Below are 18707 nucleotides of genomic sequence, written 5' to 3'. Positions count from 1 at the left end.
AATGAGCTTTCAACAAATATTTAATAGAGCACCAAAAAGTACCCCAACTGTTCCAGACTCCCACTTTCAAGGAGCTTACAAACTAGCAGAGAAGTCTGAACAGCATGGATGATAGCAAAGTTGGATGTGATAAATTCTGCCTTTGGGGAAGAGAAGTCATGAAGGCTTCAGAGAGGAAAGTTTCCCCAGAGACTTAGGAGAAGACAAAGCAGACCAGGCTTGGCTTCTCTGCAGAAAGAGCTTAGGAGCCCAGACATGATGCAACCCAGTATCTTAGAGAAGGCTGAGAGAAAAAGGTCTAGCAAAGCAGGGGTGTTGTCTTGAACATCCTCATAGCCCCTGGTGTCAAACAGGGCCAGACTCTCCACTAAGCCCATGCTGAATGAAGGAACAGCCAGAGAGAGGAGATATTACAGTGGTTTTATAGAAGTGGTGACCAGTTCCACAGCAGTCCAGTTGGATACTAAGAAGTAGTAGTAAGCCTTGACTGAAGATTGTACTTCTCACATGTCATCTCATGCCATCCTCACGACAACCCTATGTGGTCATATCACTATTATCCGGATGAGAATTACTTCTAGATGAAGAGGGGCAGCAAAAGAAAAAGATTAAACAAGTGGTAAAGCACTTGGGAGTTAGATCTCTTCACCACTACACTCGACTGCCTTCTGGCAGAGAAGAGAGCAGCATCACCTTCCCCCAGAAGAGTAGAATCCCAGATCAGTCAACCCCAGGTTGACACTGCAATCTGTAACTTTACAGTGGGTGTTAAAGGGTGTAAAGTGCAAATACAGGCACAAGATTTGTAAAAAGACTCAGAGTTCCAAGGGACTTGCAACAAAAACACTCCTTCCCACCACTAACACCTGGGTCCCTTTCTCTTGCCCCAAACCAAGCACTATTGTCAAATTCTTATATATACTTCCACAAGCATAATTTTACACACTTGTTATATAATTGTAGCATTCTACATGCATTCTTCTGCTCCTTGCTTTTTTCATTTAACAGTGTATCTCAGGAATGATACTAGATCAAGACTTAAATGTCTCATTCTTTAAAAAGATTGATTTCTTTATGTTAATTCTTTTTTGACTGCCAATGATTAATTTTTATCAAGTAAAATTCACAGTAAAGGTCTTAAAGAATTCAATTCTGACAGATTTTAGAATAAAACCACAAACTCCAAATTCAGTTAAAGTTCAAAGAATAAAAAGAATTGCTAGCATGTTTTTAAATTAAATGACATTCAACAAGATAAAAGACTTTTAAATAATATTATCTTGATGAACCATATCCTAAAAGTCCTCATACAGGTAGATTTTGTTGTTGTTGTTATTTGTTCCAAAACTAAAACCTCTCATATTTTTCCTTTGCAATATCTTCTGCATCTGCCTCTTCCTTCTCATCCCACAATCCAATCCTGGTCATCCTCCTGCAACATCTAAACTCTGCACTGTTGCAACAAGCTCTCTACCTGGCCTTGGCTTCCATTCTATCTGGCCCATCATATTAGGATCAACTCTTTACAAATACAACATTGAGTCCATGGTTTCCCTTAATCTAGCACAATTTTTTTTTGTCTGTTTTTACTCTGGTCTTATTAAGATCCATTTTACTATAGAATCCTCTGTTCAAAAGAAGTCCAGCTAGACAGTCTAATACATAAAGCAATTTAACAAAAAAGCATAACTATTCTGGTTTAACAGTAGTGAGGGGATGGATGAAAAGCCCTGTCCTAATCTGGGTACCCTCCATGACACCTCCTGACCTTGAGGGGCCCCACAGAACACAGTTTGGAAATGCCTGGCAAATTCAGACGATGAAGCTTAAATCAAAATGCTTGATACTCAAGACATTTATGATCTTTTTTGCTCTTATTTCTCACTAATCACCCAAGGATCCTTTTGCTGCAGCCACATTCCTAATTTATTCTCTCTCCACCTGTACCCCACCCCAATACTTCTTCAAAGGCCCTTCCCCCACCTGGGCTTCTGTACTCCCCAATCCTACTTTGTAACTTACCACAACCCCGTTACTATAGCATTTCTTGATAAATCCTGTCTCAAGACAAGCTTAAATTCCCATTCACTCCTGCCTCTAAAATCTCACTTTACCATTTAATTGGTAAGTGACAGTGCACCACCATCTTTGTAGCTATTTAATTTGTCCTGAATGAGTTCACCATTCAATGGGAGCTAAGCCTACTCTCTGCATGTGTCTCTACCTCTCACCCTGCTTTATACATAGGAAGCATTTGTTTAAATATTTATCAATTTACTTTAGATTCACTCCCAAGAGCAAACATTTTACTTTTCTATCAGATACTCCAAAGGGTATCTTTACCATGGCCACCAAAACAGCCCATGACAGTCTTTAAAAATAGTCAAATCAGGTCTAATGGATTGTTCATTTTATTGCTCTTCACTTATGTCTTCCTCCAATATTTTATACCCACTCCCTCTTTCAACTCAAAGATTAGGCATGTCATTGGAGACTGGCCACATTTACTCTCCTTTTAGACATGAGCTGATGTACCTCCCCTTATTTAAACAAAAGGATGAGAATTCATTGTCTGCATTTATTTCCCATCAGAGGTCAAAAGGGGATCTCATTTCTAAATAAATCTAGCTGGAGCTGAAAATGAAAATGCATGACAGGTGGGCAAAGGAGCTGAAGAGTAAAGGACAATACTCGTCTCATACGTGATAAAAGTTACAGAATCCTGAGAGTCACTTAAAAAGAACACTTTCACAAGAAAGGATTACTATGTCAGTATGATAAACACCACTGTTCCAGTCCCCAATATCATCTGCTATTCTTCCCAGCTGTGTTTGCTCATCACTGTGTACATAACATATGCATAGATTCAGAAAATAAACTAGCAGCCTTTCATGACCTGTCTTACAGCTCACATCCTCCTATATCCTGAGGTTAGGGAAAGGGACACAGTACTTCTAGTCTTAGCCAGACAGGCTAACCAAACTCCTAAAACTTTGTACTTAAAGCATACCGTGTACTATGCTTATACCCACTGAAGATGACTTCCCAGTTTCTGACACTCCACTTGCTAAATCAAATGTGCATTTGAAATGTTCTCTGCAACGCTGCTCTGCTACCTCCCTGACACCATAATCTGTGCCAACACTTTCAGGTACCATTATCTACCCACTTTCCTAACATCATTAGGTTCTGATCTCCTACCTACGTGTTAGTAGGTCAATTCCCTAAAAAGTCTAGCAGAAGAGTCCTCCTAAGCACTCTTTATAATACATACCTCCCAGCTAGTTCTCTGTCCTAGTGCTCTAATTATCCTAACACCTGCCCTCATCTAGCTCAGCAGTGCTCTTGTGTTATTTCCCCTCATATTATTGGTGGCCACCTATGTCTCAAGCTTCTTTAGACAAACCGTCATTACAATTCCTGGTAATATTTTCTCTAATATTTTTCTGCTGTAACATTCAATCCACCCAAGTACCAACTAAGAGTTCACTGCATACATATTTTTAAGACATTCTCTTTTGTGGCAAAGAACTTCAATCTGGCTTCCCACTGAACTTCGAATACCCACGCAAAAATTTTCTACAATCTATGAAGCAACAGTGATTCCAGCGGCTTCCTTTTCTAAAGACAGATGAAAATAACATTACTTCCAAACCCTGCCAGTCACAGATATTCCCAGTAAGCAGAAGTTTCCACTGCCTTCCTGGATGATGATAAAATGTTTACCTGAATCAAACCAGAAGAATGCAACACCTCTGTAGGTCCAAAAACCTAGCCTGGGTTCATTACTAATATTTCACACATTTGAATCAAATTTCTAATAGTGTCTATATTTTAATCTCCTACAGCAATTCTACAAACTAAAGTACAAAATCAAAGCGCCATTGGTAAAAATTGGACTTTTGAATGTTTTTAGAAGCAACAGCAGACTGTCTCTTCAGACAAAGCAAAAGGAGTTGCTAAGCCTAGATCTGATACCTACCCAGATAATAATGTGCCCCTGTTCATTCAAATAAGCTGTTACTGACTGGGTTCCCTCCAAAAATGGTTTAAAGAGGTCATTTTCTGGCCAGGCATGGTGGCTCACGTCTGTAATCCTAGCACTCTGGGAGGCCGAGGCGGGCGGATTGCTCGAGGTCAGGAGTTCAAAACCAGCCTGAGCAAGAGGGAGACCCCGTCTCTACTATAAATAGAAAGAAAGTAATTGGCCAACTAATATATATAGAAAAAAATTAGCCGGGCATGGTGGCGCATGCCTGTAGCCCCAGCTACTTGGGAGGCTGAGACAGGAGGATTGCTTGAGCCCAGGAGTTTGAGGTTGCTGTGAGCTAGGCTGACGTCACTGTACTCACTCTAGCCTGGGCAACAAAGTGAGACTCTGTCTCAAAAAATAAAAAAATAAAAAGATAAAAAAAATTTTTTAAAAAAAGAGGTCATTTTCTAAACTTCCCAAGTCACTTGGGGTCAAACTTTGAGACTGTGGGGTTCACTGGATGCCTGGTTAGCACCACTAACCTCCATCCACGTCAGCCTCTAGCCCCTCACTAGTAACCCCAGGCACTGAGTTCATCTGTCATCTTGCCCAGTTACTACAACAGAAAAGCAAACAGGTGATTTTCCTTGAACAGAACCTCAAATCTGTAGCTCCTCCTCACCACACAAGCAGATTCATTCCTCCATCATTCACCTCTGGGAAAAAAAAATAGTTTAGCAACTAAAATTTCAGACAATCATCTAAGATCTAGGATGGCTTTGGAAAGAATGGCTTCCTACTCCCAGTGTCCCTTCTTTACAATAGAGAAGAGCAGGAAGCTAGTGATATCCTACACTGATCCATTTCTCAGTTAAATGAAGATTTATTGTGATTCCCCAACCTCAATCTCCCAGAAGTAAAAAATACAATGGAATTTTTTTCACTCTTCTAACCATGCCCGATACCCAAAGCCTACTCCCATCGCTATCACATGTAGACTGTACATACGGGAGCTCGGAAGCCTAGAGATCACTGGGTCTGCCCTTTCTCTTACTTCTGAGGGGTTCACCTGACAGCTGGGATGCACCCCAGGTCACCCATGAAGTCGGTGACTGAACTGGAGGGAACTCCAATTTGCCTGTGAGGGGACTGCACACACATCCCAGGTCCTTTTTTTAAATAATATTTTACACTATGCAACTAGTTACAGACTCTTTTTTTCTAGACTAAAAGATGGTACAGGATCCCTCTCCCTTTATCTTAAGGGTGACCAGGAGGTTGGACCCGGCCAACTGGGAGATCAAGATAAGGAGTGACTGACTAGGGTGGACAAGCCTCAGGGGCTAGGGACACTGGGCAGAAGACCACTCTAGCATTCTGGGTAGGATCAGCAATGGGAACAGACTGATTTCTCCATGCAGTGTAGAATGGAGCTATTCTGGTGAGGGAACAGAATATTAGTAATGGAGAAGCCTGGATCAGGAGATACTGAGGAATACAGACTGGCATACACTTGGGCGTATCTGAGGATATGTCTGCTAGTGGCTGACTCTGATTCCTAGGTGAGGGGTGAGGAGAGGGTAACTAAAACAAAACAGTGGGTCAGATCATGACTGCTAAGGAGAATACCAAGCCAAGTATTCAGAGAATAAGGTCCTAATTATTAAAACTCAGTCACAAAGGAGGTCATTAATTTTGGGAACACAAGGAAACCTCAATTTTCTAAACTGAGGCAAAAGGTCAAACCAAAAGAGCAACTATGGCCAGAGTCTTAGAACAATGGGCTGAAGTTCTTCTAGATGATGAAAGTGAAATGAATCATTTACTTAAAATCAGTGATGAAAATGTATGTGAAGGTTAAGGCTAGGCTCATAGTAGGTCTCTGATATTCATCAGTTCTTCCCCTCTCTCTAAAGACCAACAACTAAGTGGTAGCCTTTGAAAGCCTTATGCACACTTAGAAGTGGTCTGTGCCCAAGGTGTTAAAAGATTAATGAACCCAGTCAATCACATTCCCCAAGGCACTTAGAGGTGCTTAGATTGTTGGAGACACAATAGGAAAACTTCACATTTGTGCCCTTTGCAATTCTCTTTTACAGGATCTATATTCTAAAGGCCCTATTCACCCAAATACTGATTTGCTTTAGAGACCTAGATCAATACGAAACCTACAAAAACAAATGCTTGCTTTATTCCTTCATGCATTACATGATGCAGGTAATCACCATAAGAACTATCAAAGCAGAGGATTTTGAGCTCATCTCTGTTAGTCACTGAAAATGTTAGTGGTTAGAAGCAGTACTGATGGCTTTAAACTTTTTTGAACAAGAGGGTCCCACGCCTTTAAATATCAGCCATGGGGCATTACTGTATCAGTGTTTCTGATGTTGAGAGCCTGGACATGATTTCATAAATTATGAAGATTTTTGAATAAAGTTCTAGGAAGCTCTCCCCTGTTGGTGCCATGTAAGGTACTGTGGCTTCAATACAGGATGTAGCTTCACAGAAAAACAACTCATTAGATCACATCACAAGTGATGGGATCATGTCTGTGAATAAACTTTTTAACACTAATGGGACCCAGCATCTTTCCTTCAGAGTGGCAAAGTGCTTGTTGCTGTACCAAGTAATATACCTACATGATCTCTTTAAGATATTCCAGCACAACATGCCACACTGTAATGTCATTTGGGCTTCAAACTGGAAAGTACATTCCTTAAAAGTATTATTCTTTGGTTACATACATTATTCTTTGGTCACATATATTCGTGTAGAATCACGAATATACACATTCAACACTGTGCATCAAACTAACTCGAGTTGGTGTTTCAGGAAAAACACTACATTTGTTAATATCAAACACACTACTGTGTCTCTGTATCTGTCTTCTCCTTTATCCATTCTTGAGATATTCTGAGTTTATCTGTGAAGAGTATGCCTAGCAATTCATGTGAGAAGCCACAAGCTACACAGCTAATTGAGCCTAAGCAGTGATCAAGTCTCATCCTAGACAAATTACTAAAGGCACAAGTCAACCCAACTGCAATTGAGGATTGAGTTAATATTGAACCTTATCCAAATTTCTTCAGTCTCCATTCCACCTTAATTCTCAATACCCATGTTTTATATGGATAGCCTTGCCACTCACTTTCCTATTATACGGATGATATATTATTTGTATTATTAAGATGTGTTAGTTTTCTTTTTAATTAAGATCAGATGATTTTGAAAGAACATGTCTTTCCTAGAAAATGTCACTAGTAAAATGCATCTAATTTTTCTCTAATGTGGTGCTTTCCCTGTCCATAAAACTTATTTGATTAGCAGTACTATACAAGCTAAAGCTTTTGTATGCAGGCACTCAAGCATAATTTAATCATTTTATTTAAGCATGAGAAAAATTATTCTGAAAGCCCTGTTAGGTAAAATATCCCTGATTAGTTTAAACTTACATTTGCAGGTATATTAAAGGTGAAATAAATCTCAGAATGCTCAGTATGCAAAGGAATAGTGTTAACTTTGTTACAATAGTCGGCAGTAAGTTAAAAATTGTAAATTAGAGAATGTAAGGAATAACTATCTCATTTTAAATATATGTATTTAAACAGGTTATTTTAAAATAAATTTTGTTTTGTGCAAACCCTTTTTATATTACCAGGATTTTCACCTATGGAAACCTCTTTTATAGTCAAACAAGATGAGGTCCTAATTTCATAATACCATTTATCTGCTGAGGATAAAAGTGCCAACAAATGAAAATGCACATTAGGCAAGAGATTGTCAGAATAGAAAATTGTTTTTTTTTTATTTTTTTGTTTTTTTGTTTTTAAATAACCCACTCACATTAACAAAAGACTGCAGTAGCTTCCAAATTATAGGTTGTTATTTTTAGTGGAAGTAGTTCAATATTCATATTGGAGCAGATGTAGCAGTTTAACAAAACAGCTCTTCAAATCCTGCACAAATTGAAAACAGGAAAACTGATTGCATTTTCTCTTATCACTTTCCTTTTCTGAATTGACACTTTTGGCCTTCTGAAAATTTACACATGGCTTTCATCTCAACAGCACCTGCCGATCAAACAGAAACCTAACATTTTCATAAAAATGGTATAAAGGACTAGTTTTGTTCTAAACACTGTAAAGGGCATCAGTTGCCTACTTCACGGCAACAACTGCTGTGTATAAGTCATATTCATAATAGATTTATATTTTCAATAAACTTTTAAAAAATATGTTGTCCCTTCTGATTTTTTTTCACATTCACTTTTTTGTATGGCTCAAATTTCTTTGACTCAATGCCTAATACTTAGTGTCATTATGAAAAGACTGTGCAAAATACGTAAAAGGTTAAATTACACTAAGAAGATAATGTATATTTAGTATTCTCTCTGCCTCTGCTTGAAAAACACATATATTTATCTCTATATATTACTGCCTGTGTATGCACATGAGTGTGAAATACACGCATCCCATTTTGTATTCCACCCACTAAAAGAAAACTGGAAACAAAAAGTCAAAGTCAGGCCCTATTTTTAAAGGGACCTTATACATTCTTTTATCAGATATAGATTTAGCAGGTGCTTGGCTGTTTGAGTACCCCAGGTTGGTGAAGAACCAGATGTCACTCACACAACACCCTGGTGACCTAAATCAAGTTGACTGACCACCCACTGTAAAGGGAAGGCAAAGGTAAATCTTGAAAATGGGTATTCTTGCATGTAAAATATGCAAGATTGCTAGCTAGGTTGCTTCTCACATTTTTAAATAAAAGTACTCCACATTATTTCTCTGGAACACCCAATTCTGGGTCAAATTAAAGATGCTCCTAGGACATGCTATTTGTGAGTTTCTTAGCCAAGAGAGCTCTACCCTTTCTGAAGGATTCCAGTCTGTGCTTTCTCATTCTGTCTGGGTGATAAGGTAACCTGAAGGTAGAAATGACATACAGTAATCTATGTGCCACTCTGGCCGGTTGGTCTGTGAATTTCAGTGTTTCATCATGCTCACTGAGGCAACAGCAAACCTGAAATGTCAATATGCTCAGTCAATGGAAGTAAAATAATGGGACTCTATTGTCTTACCCAATCGATCTGCCGCTGTCAACAAGGAAACATGCCCCCCTGGCTTTAAACAAATTTTAATTAGGCTTTTAGTTACCAGATCATATCTATCTATCTACGAAGACACCTATTTTGACAATGTGCAGGAGGCAAAGCAATCATTTTTCTACTTTCATTCATATTAAGACCCTTCCAAAGTTGATATCAAATTTTTTTTGAAATACACTTACGAGCCAATAAAACATTTTTCTTCTTTTTAAACTGACTCCAAGCAAAAAAAAAAAAAAAAAAATTCACGGTTCAAATCCAAATCTACCTAACAGACTTGGATTTTTCCCCCCTCTAGCCCGAGTTGAACCACACTATAAAATCAACTAATTCCATATTAAAAAAAAGTCAGCTTCGTTTGCTTTTCTCACTCATTCAAGTGCTGTAAGTAAAGCATCCATTCATCACCCATTCAAAACAAGTCACACAAAACCAAACACCACTGATCCATCCCCAAAGCCTCTACCCTCTCCTCTCAGGTTATCAATCCTAAACCGCGAGGGGAGGGTGGGGGTAGGGGGCTGGTAATGAAACTCCTGTTAAACCCGGGTAGGTGTGTGGTGCTGGGAAGGGCAAGGGGCAGGGGGGGTCGGGAGGAGGAAGAAATGCAACATTTCAAGTCATTCACATCGCACCTAAGTTCTCCAGCCCTTCGGGGCCACCGAAAGAGAGAGTGTCCCACTTTGAAAATAAAATTAAAAAATGAACTAATCAAGTTGTTAAAGCAGTTTTCTCTCTCTCTCTCTCCCTCCTTCATGTGAAGGCTCCGGCGTCCGGTCAATAAATAATCCATTGTTCCCCCTCCATCGAGTCCCTTTCAAGCTATTCAGGCTGGCACAACTCGACCCAATTAAAGATAAGGCCCCCGGCAATCTCACCTCGGCGAGCGCGGTCCGGACGGCGGGGGTGACGGGCGACAGCGCGGGGCCGGGCGGGCGCCGCCGGCTCACCCCGCACAACAAAAGGCAGGTTCCTCCTCCTCCTCTCCCTCCGCTAATCTCTAAATGTAAATTCTCTCCGCCGGCTACGAGGAGCGACAGATAACGTGTTACATCTTCACTTCTCCCGGTCTTATCGACTTCTGCATCGCTCGGGGAAGGGAGCGAGGGGGAGAGAGAGAGAGAGAGCCGCCTCCCCGCGCCCCCTCCTCCGGCCGCCCCTCCCCCAGCGCCCCCTCCCCCCCCCCCCCGCGCACCCCCCTCCCCCCCGCGCGGAGATTACCTTCTGGCGAAGGAGCGCGGGAGAGCGGCCGCCGCGGCACCCAGACCGCGGCTTTGTATTCATTAAACACACATCGGAGCTTATCAGAAGTAAAAGGCTTGTCAGGATGGCACATTGTGTGTGAGCGAGTGTGTGCGCGCAGGAGGGAGAGGAGAGAAGCCAACGTGCATCAGGGTGATTACAATATCAGCAGGGCCCAGATGGAGGCAGGAAAATAAACACAGGGTGCGTGTGAGACGGAGCGGGAGAGGGAGGAAAAGTGGGAGAGAGAGAGAGAGAGGGAGAGACACGGAGAAGAGACAGGCAGGAGGGAAGAAACCCAAAGGGCTGGAGGGGGCGGGGGCTCAGGCCCCGGGATGGGGCTGGAAAGTGGGGGAGAGCCACCCTAACTAAGCCTGGCTGGGGAGGAGAGGCAGGGCTTGGGAGTCGCCTGCGTGCCCAAATCTACCCCAAGGGGGAAAAGGGGTGGGAGTCCTCACCAGCAAACTGTGTTTCTCTGCTCCAGGCCTGGACTGGAACATTTTAGAGGTTCTGTCAAGGTCAGAGGGGGATCTAGAGCTGTCTCTTGGCAGAGCCTAAGGAGACATTCCCCATCTCGCCTCCATCCAAACAGCCACAATTTGCAAAAGAAACCTAGTGCGTCCTCACAGCAGGTGAGCAGCCTTCCAGACCAACCTTAAGTGGGAGTTCTCGCCCCTTTCTTTTGTACCCCCCCTCCCCCGCACACCCACCCGTACAGAGATATAAAATAGCTCCTTTCCCTGGGCTTTAATGTGTCCCAGCTGAAGATTCCTGCAGCCGGCATCACTGTGATAAGGAGGACCACTTGTGATTGGTAGCTACAGGTGACTCTTAGACACCTGCTCCACCTCCAGAAATTGTGTTGGGGGAGGGGGTTCCTTGTGTGTACATCTGAGAGTCTATTTTGGAGGTGGGAATCTGAAATTGAGGCAATCAATCTCAGCTTGAGCTGCCTCATGGCTCTTCACCCACCCAGAGCCTGAGAATCAATCAGAGAACAAGCATGGGCTAATGCCCCTCCGCAGCCCAGAGTTCATCCTCCTCCCACGCAGGGTCACTGGGAGATACACCTGAGTAGTCCCTTGGGAGTCCCTTTTCACTTTTAAACGCACCCATCAGACAATCTGAACATCTGATCAGATCCTTAATGGAGTGCAGATAATGCTGCAAGAAGGTTGTTTTATTGGGGAGGGGGGAAATATCTGGTTGTGTTGTGTTTCCAGGCACTGAAGCTTGGTTAAGAAGCTCTCACTACAGTATGAAGAGTGAGTTCAGAATGAAAGAGCCAGTATAAACTACATCATTTTTCATGGCACATACTGTAGCCCCAGCTGCTGTGAAATTTAGGGTTATAAAATAGTTTGTGCATGGGGTCTCAATACAAAGACAAAATGGGGGGGAGTAAGACTAGTGAGTAGAGAAAGACATAGAAGATCAAGAGAAATAGCAGCCGCCTTGTAGAGGAGACAAATTTTAAGAGGCTTTTTAGAACATGAGGAGAGGTATTGTTTAATCAAGCACTCCCCACCAAATCACTTAGCCAAAAAACTGTTTGTGTGTAGTAGACACCCCCAGCCCCAGTGCTCTGATCCCAAGAAAAGAATTTAAAGAAATTTGGTAGGTAATACAAAGCGGAAAAAGGCTGGGCATAGGTGGGGGAAGGGCATGTGTGAAAATCTTGTCATGCAATGAATGTCAGATAAAAAAGGGGTCTGCCACAATACTCCAGTAATCCAATAATGTGAAAAACCTTGTGGTATCACTGAGACGAGAACAAGGTAATATTTCTCCATAAATCTTCAAAAGTGACCAGGTTCAACAGTTAGAGAAGGGTGCAAGAGTAGGAAGTGAAACACTTGGCAGGCTACATTGCAAAATCAAGTGAGCTCTAAATGGGTGAAAATCTGCCATTCTTACATGTTTTAAATTTAATAACAGATTTCTGGAGTATCATTTTAGCTCTCATAAAAGGTCACCTTTCACCTCTTGTCTATTCTAGCTGTTGCAGAAAAATGTATTCAGAATAACCAGAAGCAACCACACATACCCTCCCCTTTATTACATTTTAGTTAGGTCAGTTTGGACACAGACTACATACAAACAACTAAAAATCCAACAAAATTCTAGGAAGAAAAAGATACAATTTACAAATTCCCACTGATTTTTTTCCTTATATGCTCTTTTAAGAAATGCTATTTAAAAAAAAAATACAATACTATTGCTTTCAACCCCAGAAAAATGTTTATATTTTTATTTAAGAGGCATCCCAACCACTAAAGGCATGAAGAAATCTGTGCAAAAGCTAATCTGCCAATGCTCTCATTTTGTAAAGTCACAGTATTTCTATTACTACCTTGTTTGTTCATTGACTTTTGGCTCACAGTTATAGAAAAGATCAACCAATTCTCAAATGGGAAGAATCCATGACTCTCTTCCAAAGCAAACACTTTGCTGCAAAGCTTTCAATTAAAAAAAGAAAAAGAAATACAATAATCAAGAAGTATAATCACAGAATAAGTGTACAACAGAAAGTGGTTTCTATAATCACAGCTGTCTTAAAGTCCAGGCTAGAGACTAGAAATCTTAATTTCAACTAGTTCTTTTCTTAATAATAGGTTACCTTCCTATAAAAGCAAGAAGTCCATCTGCCCCAGGCAGATAAGTTTTGAAGCATTAATTCAGATAAAAATCTAGCATTTTCTTTCTTTCTTTGAGTATGTGAATTCTAGTGTGCTATAATGTGAGAATTCCAACATATGACCATTATGGCATAATATCTCATTGCTCAGCTTGTCATTATTTCATTTGTAATTCTTATGTTAATTATGTTCATAATTACTATAAACAGATGTGGTAGACATTCATGTGACCTTTTATTGCAGAATGCATTCTTCACTCATTTTGCTTTAATTTCTCATGTATGTGAAGCTGAAATGTAGGAAAAAGAAAAAGGCTTTCTAATTTTCTAATTTTTTATATGCATAAGTTAAAACAGAACCTACCTTCTACTTAATCTGCATTTCAGAATATCAGAATGTTCTAATGTTTAAGCTGCTTTGCATCACATTTCTAAATTGCACACTGAACCTCACTAAATTATAGCTATGGATGCCAAACAAAGGCTAGCATCCATGTCTAAGTTGTTTGTCTTTTTTTAATATCAAAGGTTAATGCAGCAGAATTGTGCTTCAAAACCATGTGCATAGCAGCTACATGGCGATTTATTCACTAATAACTCAACCATCAACCTCTTCACATAAAAAACATTTACAATAAAATCAGTATGGATTTCATTAGCTGAAAACCTCCTCAGATTTCATTTCTTTGGCCCTAATCTATAATTAGTGTGGACAGACAGGTGCAAACCCTTCTCTTCTACAGATGACTACTGGAAATGGTGCAAAGTAGCTCCTTCTGTTTAAACAACACACAGATAACCTGCTCTGTCTTATCACTTACAATTACCTCCATTAAACTGAACTAATGTTTGCTTTAATAAAATGTTCACTGTTCTTTAAACATTATTTAGGAACTCTTATATTAATGGCTGTAAAAAAGTGAAGTTGGAAGGTGTCTCTTTAGATCATAATAAATAGCTTACTGTGGATAAAATGTTCCCACTGATGTATAATACTCTGAGGTTCACAAAGGTGTTTTAGTTGATTGAATATATTTTAGTTATTTTGCATAAATAGTCAAATATGATTTTTTAAAAGACATTATAGTGACAATTGAACAAGTAAAATTGAGAAAAACTTAAGATTATTCCTGAAGTTTAGATGAAAGCCTTAAGTTTTTTTCTTATAGATTTTAAGTTGTTAAAATATAGCACTCTTAAAATCCTAGATTGTTTTCAAAGGATACTTATCTTAACCTAGTTTTATGTATTTAACTTCTGATAGATGATTCTCAAAGTTGAATGAGTTCATTCTTTTAAGGCGCATTTAAAATTTTAACTATAAAAGTAAGTGCACTCTGCAAGCACATGGTTAAAAACAACTTCATTCCATAATAAATAACTTCTATAAAGCCAGAGCTCACTTCTCCCTGCTTCTGCTATCAATAAAGTCTGTGGATCACTATATGATGAATAAGGTGTCCATAAAACAAAGAAGCTTTAAATGCCCAAACAGCAACAAATAAATAGCCTTTCTCACTGAACTTACATAACTTACAGTAATAGACTCCTGCAAAATGCAACTGACTCAGTTTTTTTCACATGCAAATCCTGCAGGTGCCAATTTTTCAGACTGCTTTGCTATGAAGGGCTATGTTGCCTGCATAAAACCTCAATGAAGAAGGCTTTGCATTCAGTGCCTGTCAGCTGATGTTCATATCAAAGAAGTGAGAAACAGGATTTGACAGTGAAGAATGTCCTAAACTGACAACCACTGACCAGCATTCCTATTGGAAGCATTTCTTTCTTGTGATCCTTTTTCAATGTTAAAAAAAATGAGGGGTTTTTTTTGGCTAAGCTTCTATTTTACAATAAAATAAATTATAATGGCACCTTACATTTGTGTAGTTCTTTACAATTTATGAAGTGCTCTTTTATCTGCAAATATTTAGACTAACACCTCCATGGGAGAGCTCATCATCAAATACTAACATCAAGAGCAATATTTTACTTCTCTCAGAAAGGGAAAATTGTGAAAATATGTAAAAGCTGCAGTCCTATCGCTGCAACAATACTGTCCTACTATTTCCAGCAACTTGAATAGTTTGTATTGTATTGCAGGTAAATGATTTTTATTAGGAAAGACCTTTTAAAGATCATTTTAAAAATCAACTTATTAGCAGGTATTACTGGGTCACAGAGACTAAGTCTACAAAGGAAAATATCATTTCAAAGACTTCTGGTCTGCTTTGAGTTGTCCAAACATAAAAGAAAAAATAGACTGGTTTCTCCAGTGCTTTCATTAGGTATGAACTGGACACTGGAGAAACTACATACTGAAATTCTCCCATGCAGTACTTAGCTTTTCAAATAAAATGACTGCTGTCTAAATGATTTACAATAAAATTATTAATGGTTAAACAAAGATATTTAATATAAAGTTCTCAGTAAAAATAAAGTCAGTTTTTATGCACCCAGAATGAGCCAAATTCCTTGGTTATTTTGTTGGAATTTTGTCTTTTAAATCAATAAACCAATGAAGTATCAAATGCTAAACAGAGCACAAGAAATGATAGACTTCAACTTCCTTCAACGTCCATCCTGGCTGCCAAAAAAAAAAGAAAAGAAAAGAAAAGGGAAAAAAGCCTGGATCACATTAAGATTCTCTGATTAATAATATTGGGTGAGACTGTCACCTCTCTGAAAAATAATAATTGGTTAAAAACAAGAAACGAAAAAAGAAAATGAAATCATATAAACCTACGCATGTTATCTGAAAACCACCGTATGTTAAAAGTAGACTAGTCTTTAAGGATAAACAAGGGGGAAATCCATAGAATTATGAGTTTGCATCTGTCTATACACATCACAGCTGACATAAACACCTAGGTTAGGGCGATGATGGTTTAAGAAACAATGGTGTTTGTTGACCTTTTCTTAAGAACTGTGTGACAGGAGAAATTAGGCACAACAGAATACTCATATGGTCAAGGCAAAACGCTGCAATAAACTAAAATGAGGCCCCCAACACTAACAAACCGTTTATCACAGAGAAGCTGGTCAATTTGTATTCTAGGGAGTATGGACTCTCTGGGCACAGACCCAGTTCCACTCCTGTTCTATGCAAAGGAGGGCAGTGATAATAAAAGCCACTGAGTGCACTTAAAAATGGTACACATGTTTAAAAGCAGACTAGGAGGGGGAAAAACCCTGTAAAACACATTTCAGTTCACACAGAAGGTAGAAAGAATGCTTTGGTCAGCAACCCGACCTTTATCAGGAGATAAATCAATTTGCTGCAGCTGTGGACAGCCATTTATGTACAGGCCCTGAGCAGATTAATTAAGGGAAGCGAAGTTAAAAATTCAAGGGGGCTCAGAGTTACATTAAGCACATAAAGTTGGTCTGGAGTGGCCTCTCCAGCTCTCCTGGTCTTCATTCCCTCGCCCTGGCCTCATCCTCCACGGGAATACTAGCCGTTCCTTAAAGCGACCTTCTGCAGATCCTCCCAGGAAGCAGCAGCCAGGCTGAGGCACTTTGGGATTTGTGGTGCCCAATCCTGGAGGAAAGCTAAACGCAAACGATTTCTCCACTATACTTTGCAAGGAATAAAGAGACCAAAGGCTGCGCGGCTCCCCAGCCAAATTCTCCAAACTGAAAGGCCTTTTGGCGGAGAGGGGGAGGGAAGGTGGCTATTTTTAGTAACAGCTGTGGTTCACATCCTACTTCCCGGAATCATAGTACTCAAACTTTTCCAAGGGTTGATCGCCCTTACAAAAAAAAAAAAAGTTTCAAAAAATGAATTTAAGCGCCTTTTGCTGACAAACGTATTTGCTTAAGGCATCCCGGTCAGAGCAAGGTCCGCCCTGGGAGAGGGGTCTGGGTGCGCCAACCGCCCCGGTCCCATCAAGTTCGCGAGGAGGGCGGTGAGCGGCGGGGCGCGCAGCGCGTCTCCACCGGGCCCGGGGCGTCACCAGAGGGGTTTCTGGAAAACGAAAGGAATTCTCCAGACGCGACACCCGTCTGGGCCCCGTCGGGCGGGAGCTACTACGGAGCACAAGGTTGTGCTTCCCGCTCAGCAGAAGCGGGCACCGAGTCGGGGATGCGACGGGAACACCGGGAGAGCCGAGCGGCGGGGCCCGGGGCGCGCAGAGCTCGGGCAGAGGCGACGCTGCCCACCCGCCCCCGCCTGCGAAGCCCGGGACCCGCCGGGGAGGAGCGCTGCCCGCCGGCGCCTCCGAGCGCTTCCCACTGGAGCACCGCAGACGCCCGGGAGCCACAGGGCAGGTTCTCAAGCGGGCGCACAGCACCTGGGTACCGCCAAGAGAACCCTTCCCTAGTCGGCGCCGGGTCCCAAAGTTCAGATTCCGCTTCTCCTCCTAGGGCTAAGTTTTCCACCATTAAAACGAGCTTTTCGATTCCAGTTTTAAAACCCCAGGATGCGGGCATAGGGCCACCTGCCAAACACACTGTGGACACCTTGACCAGTTGTTTTGTCAAAAGCTAAAAAAAAAAAAAAAAAAACCCACTCGTCATCTTCCTGTTCGCATACCTTGATCATGGACAGGGGGGAATAAATTTAAAAGACAGTGCTGGGAATCTAACAGTCAAAACTGCATCCTTGGCTGACCCGCGAAGTTCAGTGTCATCGCAGACTGGAGCCACCCGCGATGTTCCTCTCGCCCCGGTGCGTAGTCCTACCCTAGTTAAGCGACAAGCACAGCCCGGAGCCACTCGGTCGAATGATCCACACGAAGATGACGGTCATCAGAACAGTAATTAATAGGAACAGCCAGGGGCCCGTCCCCGCCGCCCGAGCCCTCCCGCGGGCACTTACACTGCACAGGGCCGGAGAGTCCCACCATCCGCCACGGGCTCCGATCTGCAAATAAAACTTCCCGTCGTCGCGGCCGGCCCGCGGGGCGAGGGGGCGAGGGCGCGGCGCGGCTTCCCTCGCGAGGCCAGAGCGTCCGCGGCCTCTCTCCCGAGCGCGCTCGCCACGAGGCCGCGGGGTCGCGCCGCGGAGCGACTGCGGCCGCCCGGCTGCACACGGAGCGAGCTGCGGTGCGAAAAGCCCGGGGTCGGGGACGCCAGCCAAACGCAGCCTCCGCGCAGAGCCCGAGACTTGCGGCGCTCCGCTCCCCTCCTCCCGCCTCCCTCCCGCCCTCCCTCCGCGTCTCTGTTGTCGCTGCTGTGGCAGACAAATGTGATGTGGGGCGCAGGGAATTGCCACTGTCACAGGCGGCGTCTGCGTCTGCCTCGCCCGCCCTCGCTCACTCTCGAGGAAGGCGACGCATTTATCTGCAGGGCGGCCGGGCGTCCGCCGGGGAGCAGGAGTGCCGCGCGCTGCGCGCAGAGAGCGCCCGCACCAGGCCGGCTCCGGCGCGCGCCCGCGCCCGGGGCGCCGCGGCCGCTCAGGAGGGAGGCGGCTGCGCGGCCGCTACCAGGTGCAGGGGGGAGGGCCCGCGGCGGGGCGGGGGGGCGGTGGAGGTGGGAGACATCTGTGTCGTGCGGGGGTCACGGAGGTCAAGTATATGTTAACAATGGGCAGGCCTGGCTAGCTGGGGCGCGCGGGCGGGCGGCGGGCTGCCTCCCTCCCGGCCTCTCCCTCTCCCGGGCAGGCTGGACGTGGGGCTGGCTCCCTAAAGCTGGCGGCCCGAGTGCCCTGCAGTAACCCAAGACGACCACTTTCCCTGGCCATCTGGAGCGCTCCTGGCTGCCCTGCCTGTCCTGCCTGTGTCTCATCACTGGCTGGAGAGACAGCC

General features: G+C 42.7%; 1 protein-coding gene across 2 annotated transcripts in view; it reads right to left on the bottom strand.

Annotated features, from left to right (window-relative positions):
- The window catches only part of RUNX1T1 (RUNX1 partner transcriptional co-repressor 1), a 139992-nt gene extending 121684 nt beyond the window's left edge, over positions 1-18308 (bottom strand). Inside the window, exon 1 of one of the 2 annotated variants that reach the window (XM_012749612.3) lies at positions 17780-18308. Coding sequence is in view for 1 of the 2 variants with exons in the window: in XM_012749615.3 (XP_012605069.1) it covers positions 17780-17807 (28 nt within the window). In the remaining variant the exon portion in view is untranslated. The remainder of the gene's footprint in view (positions 1-17779) is intronic. The other variant, XM_012749615.3, reaches the window with a different exon arrangement.
- Between the last annotated feature and the right edge of the window lie 399 nt (positions 18309-18707).

This window comes from Microcebus murinus, chromosome 7 (assembly GCF_040939455.1).
Source record: "Microcebus murinus isolate Inina chromosome 7, M.murinus_Inina_mat1.0, whole genome shotgun sequence".
NCBI classification, from domain to species: domain Eukaryota; kingdom Metazoa; phylum Chordata; class Mammalia; order Primates; family Cheirogaleidae; genus Microcebus; species Microcebus murinus.
The sequence above is the reverse complement of the archived record's forward strand: the minus strand, read 5'-3'. Positions and strand labels throughout refer to the sequence as shown.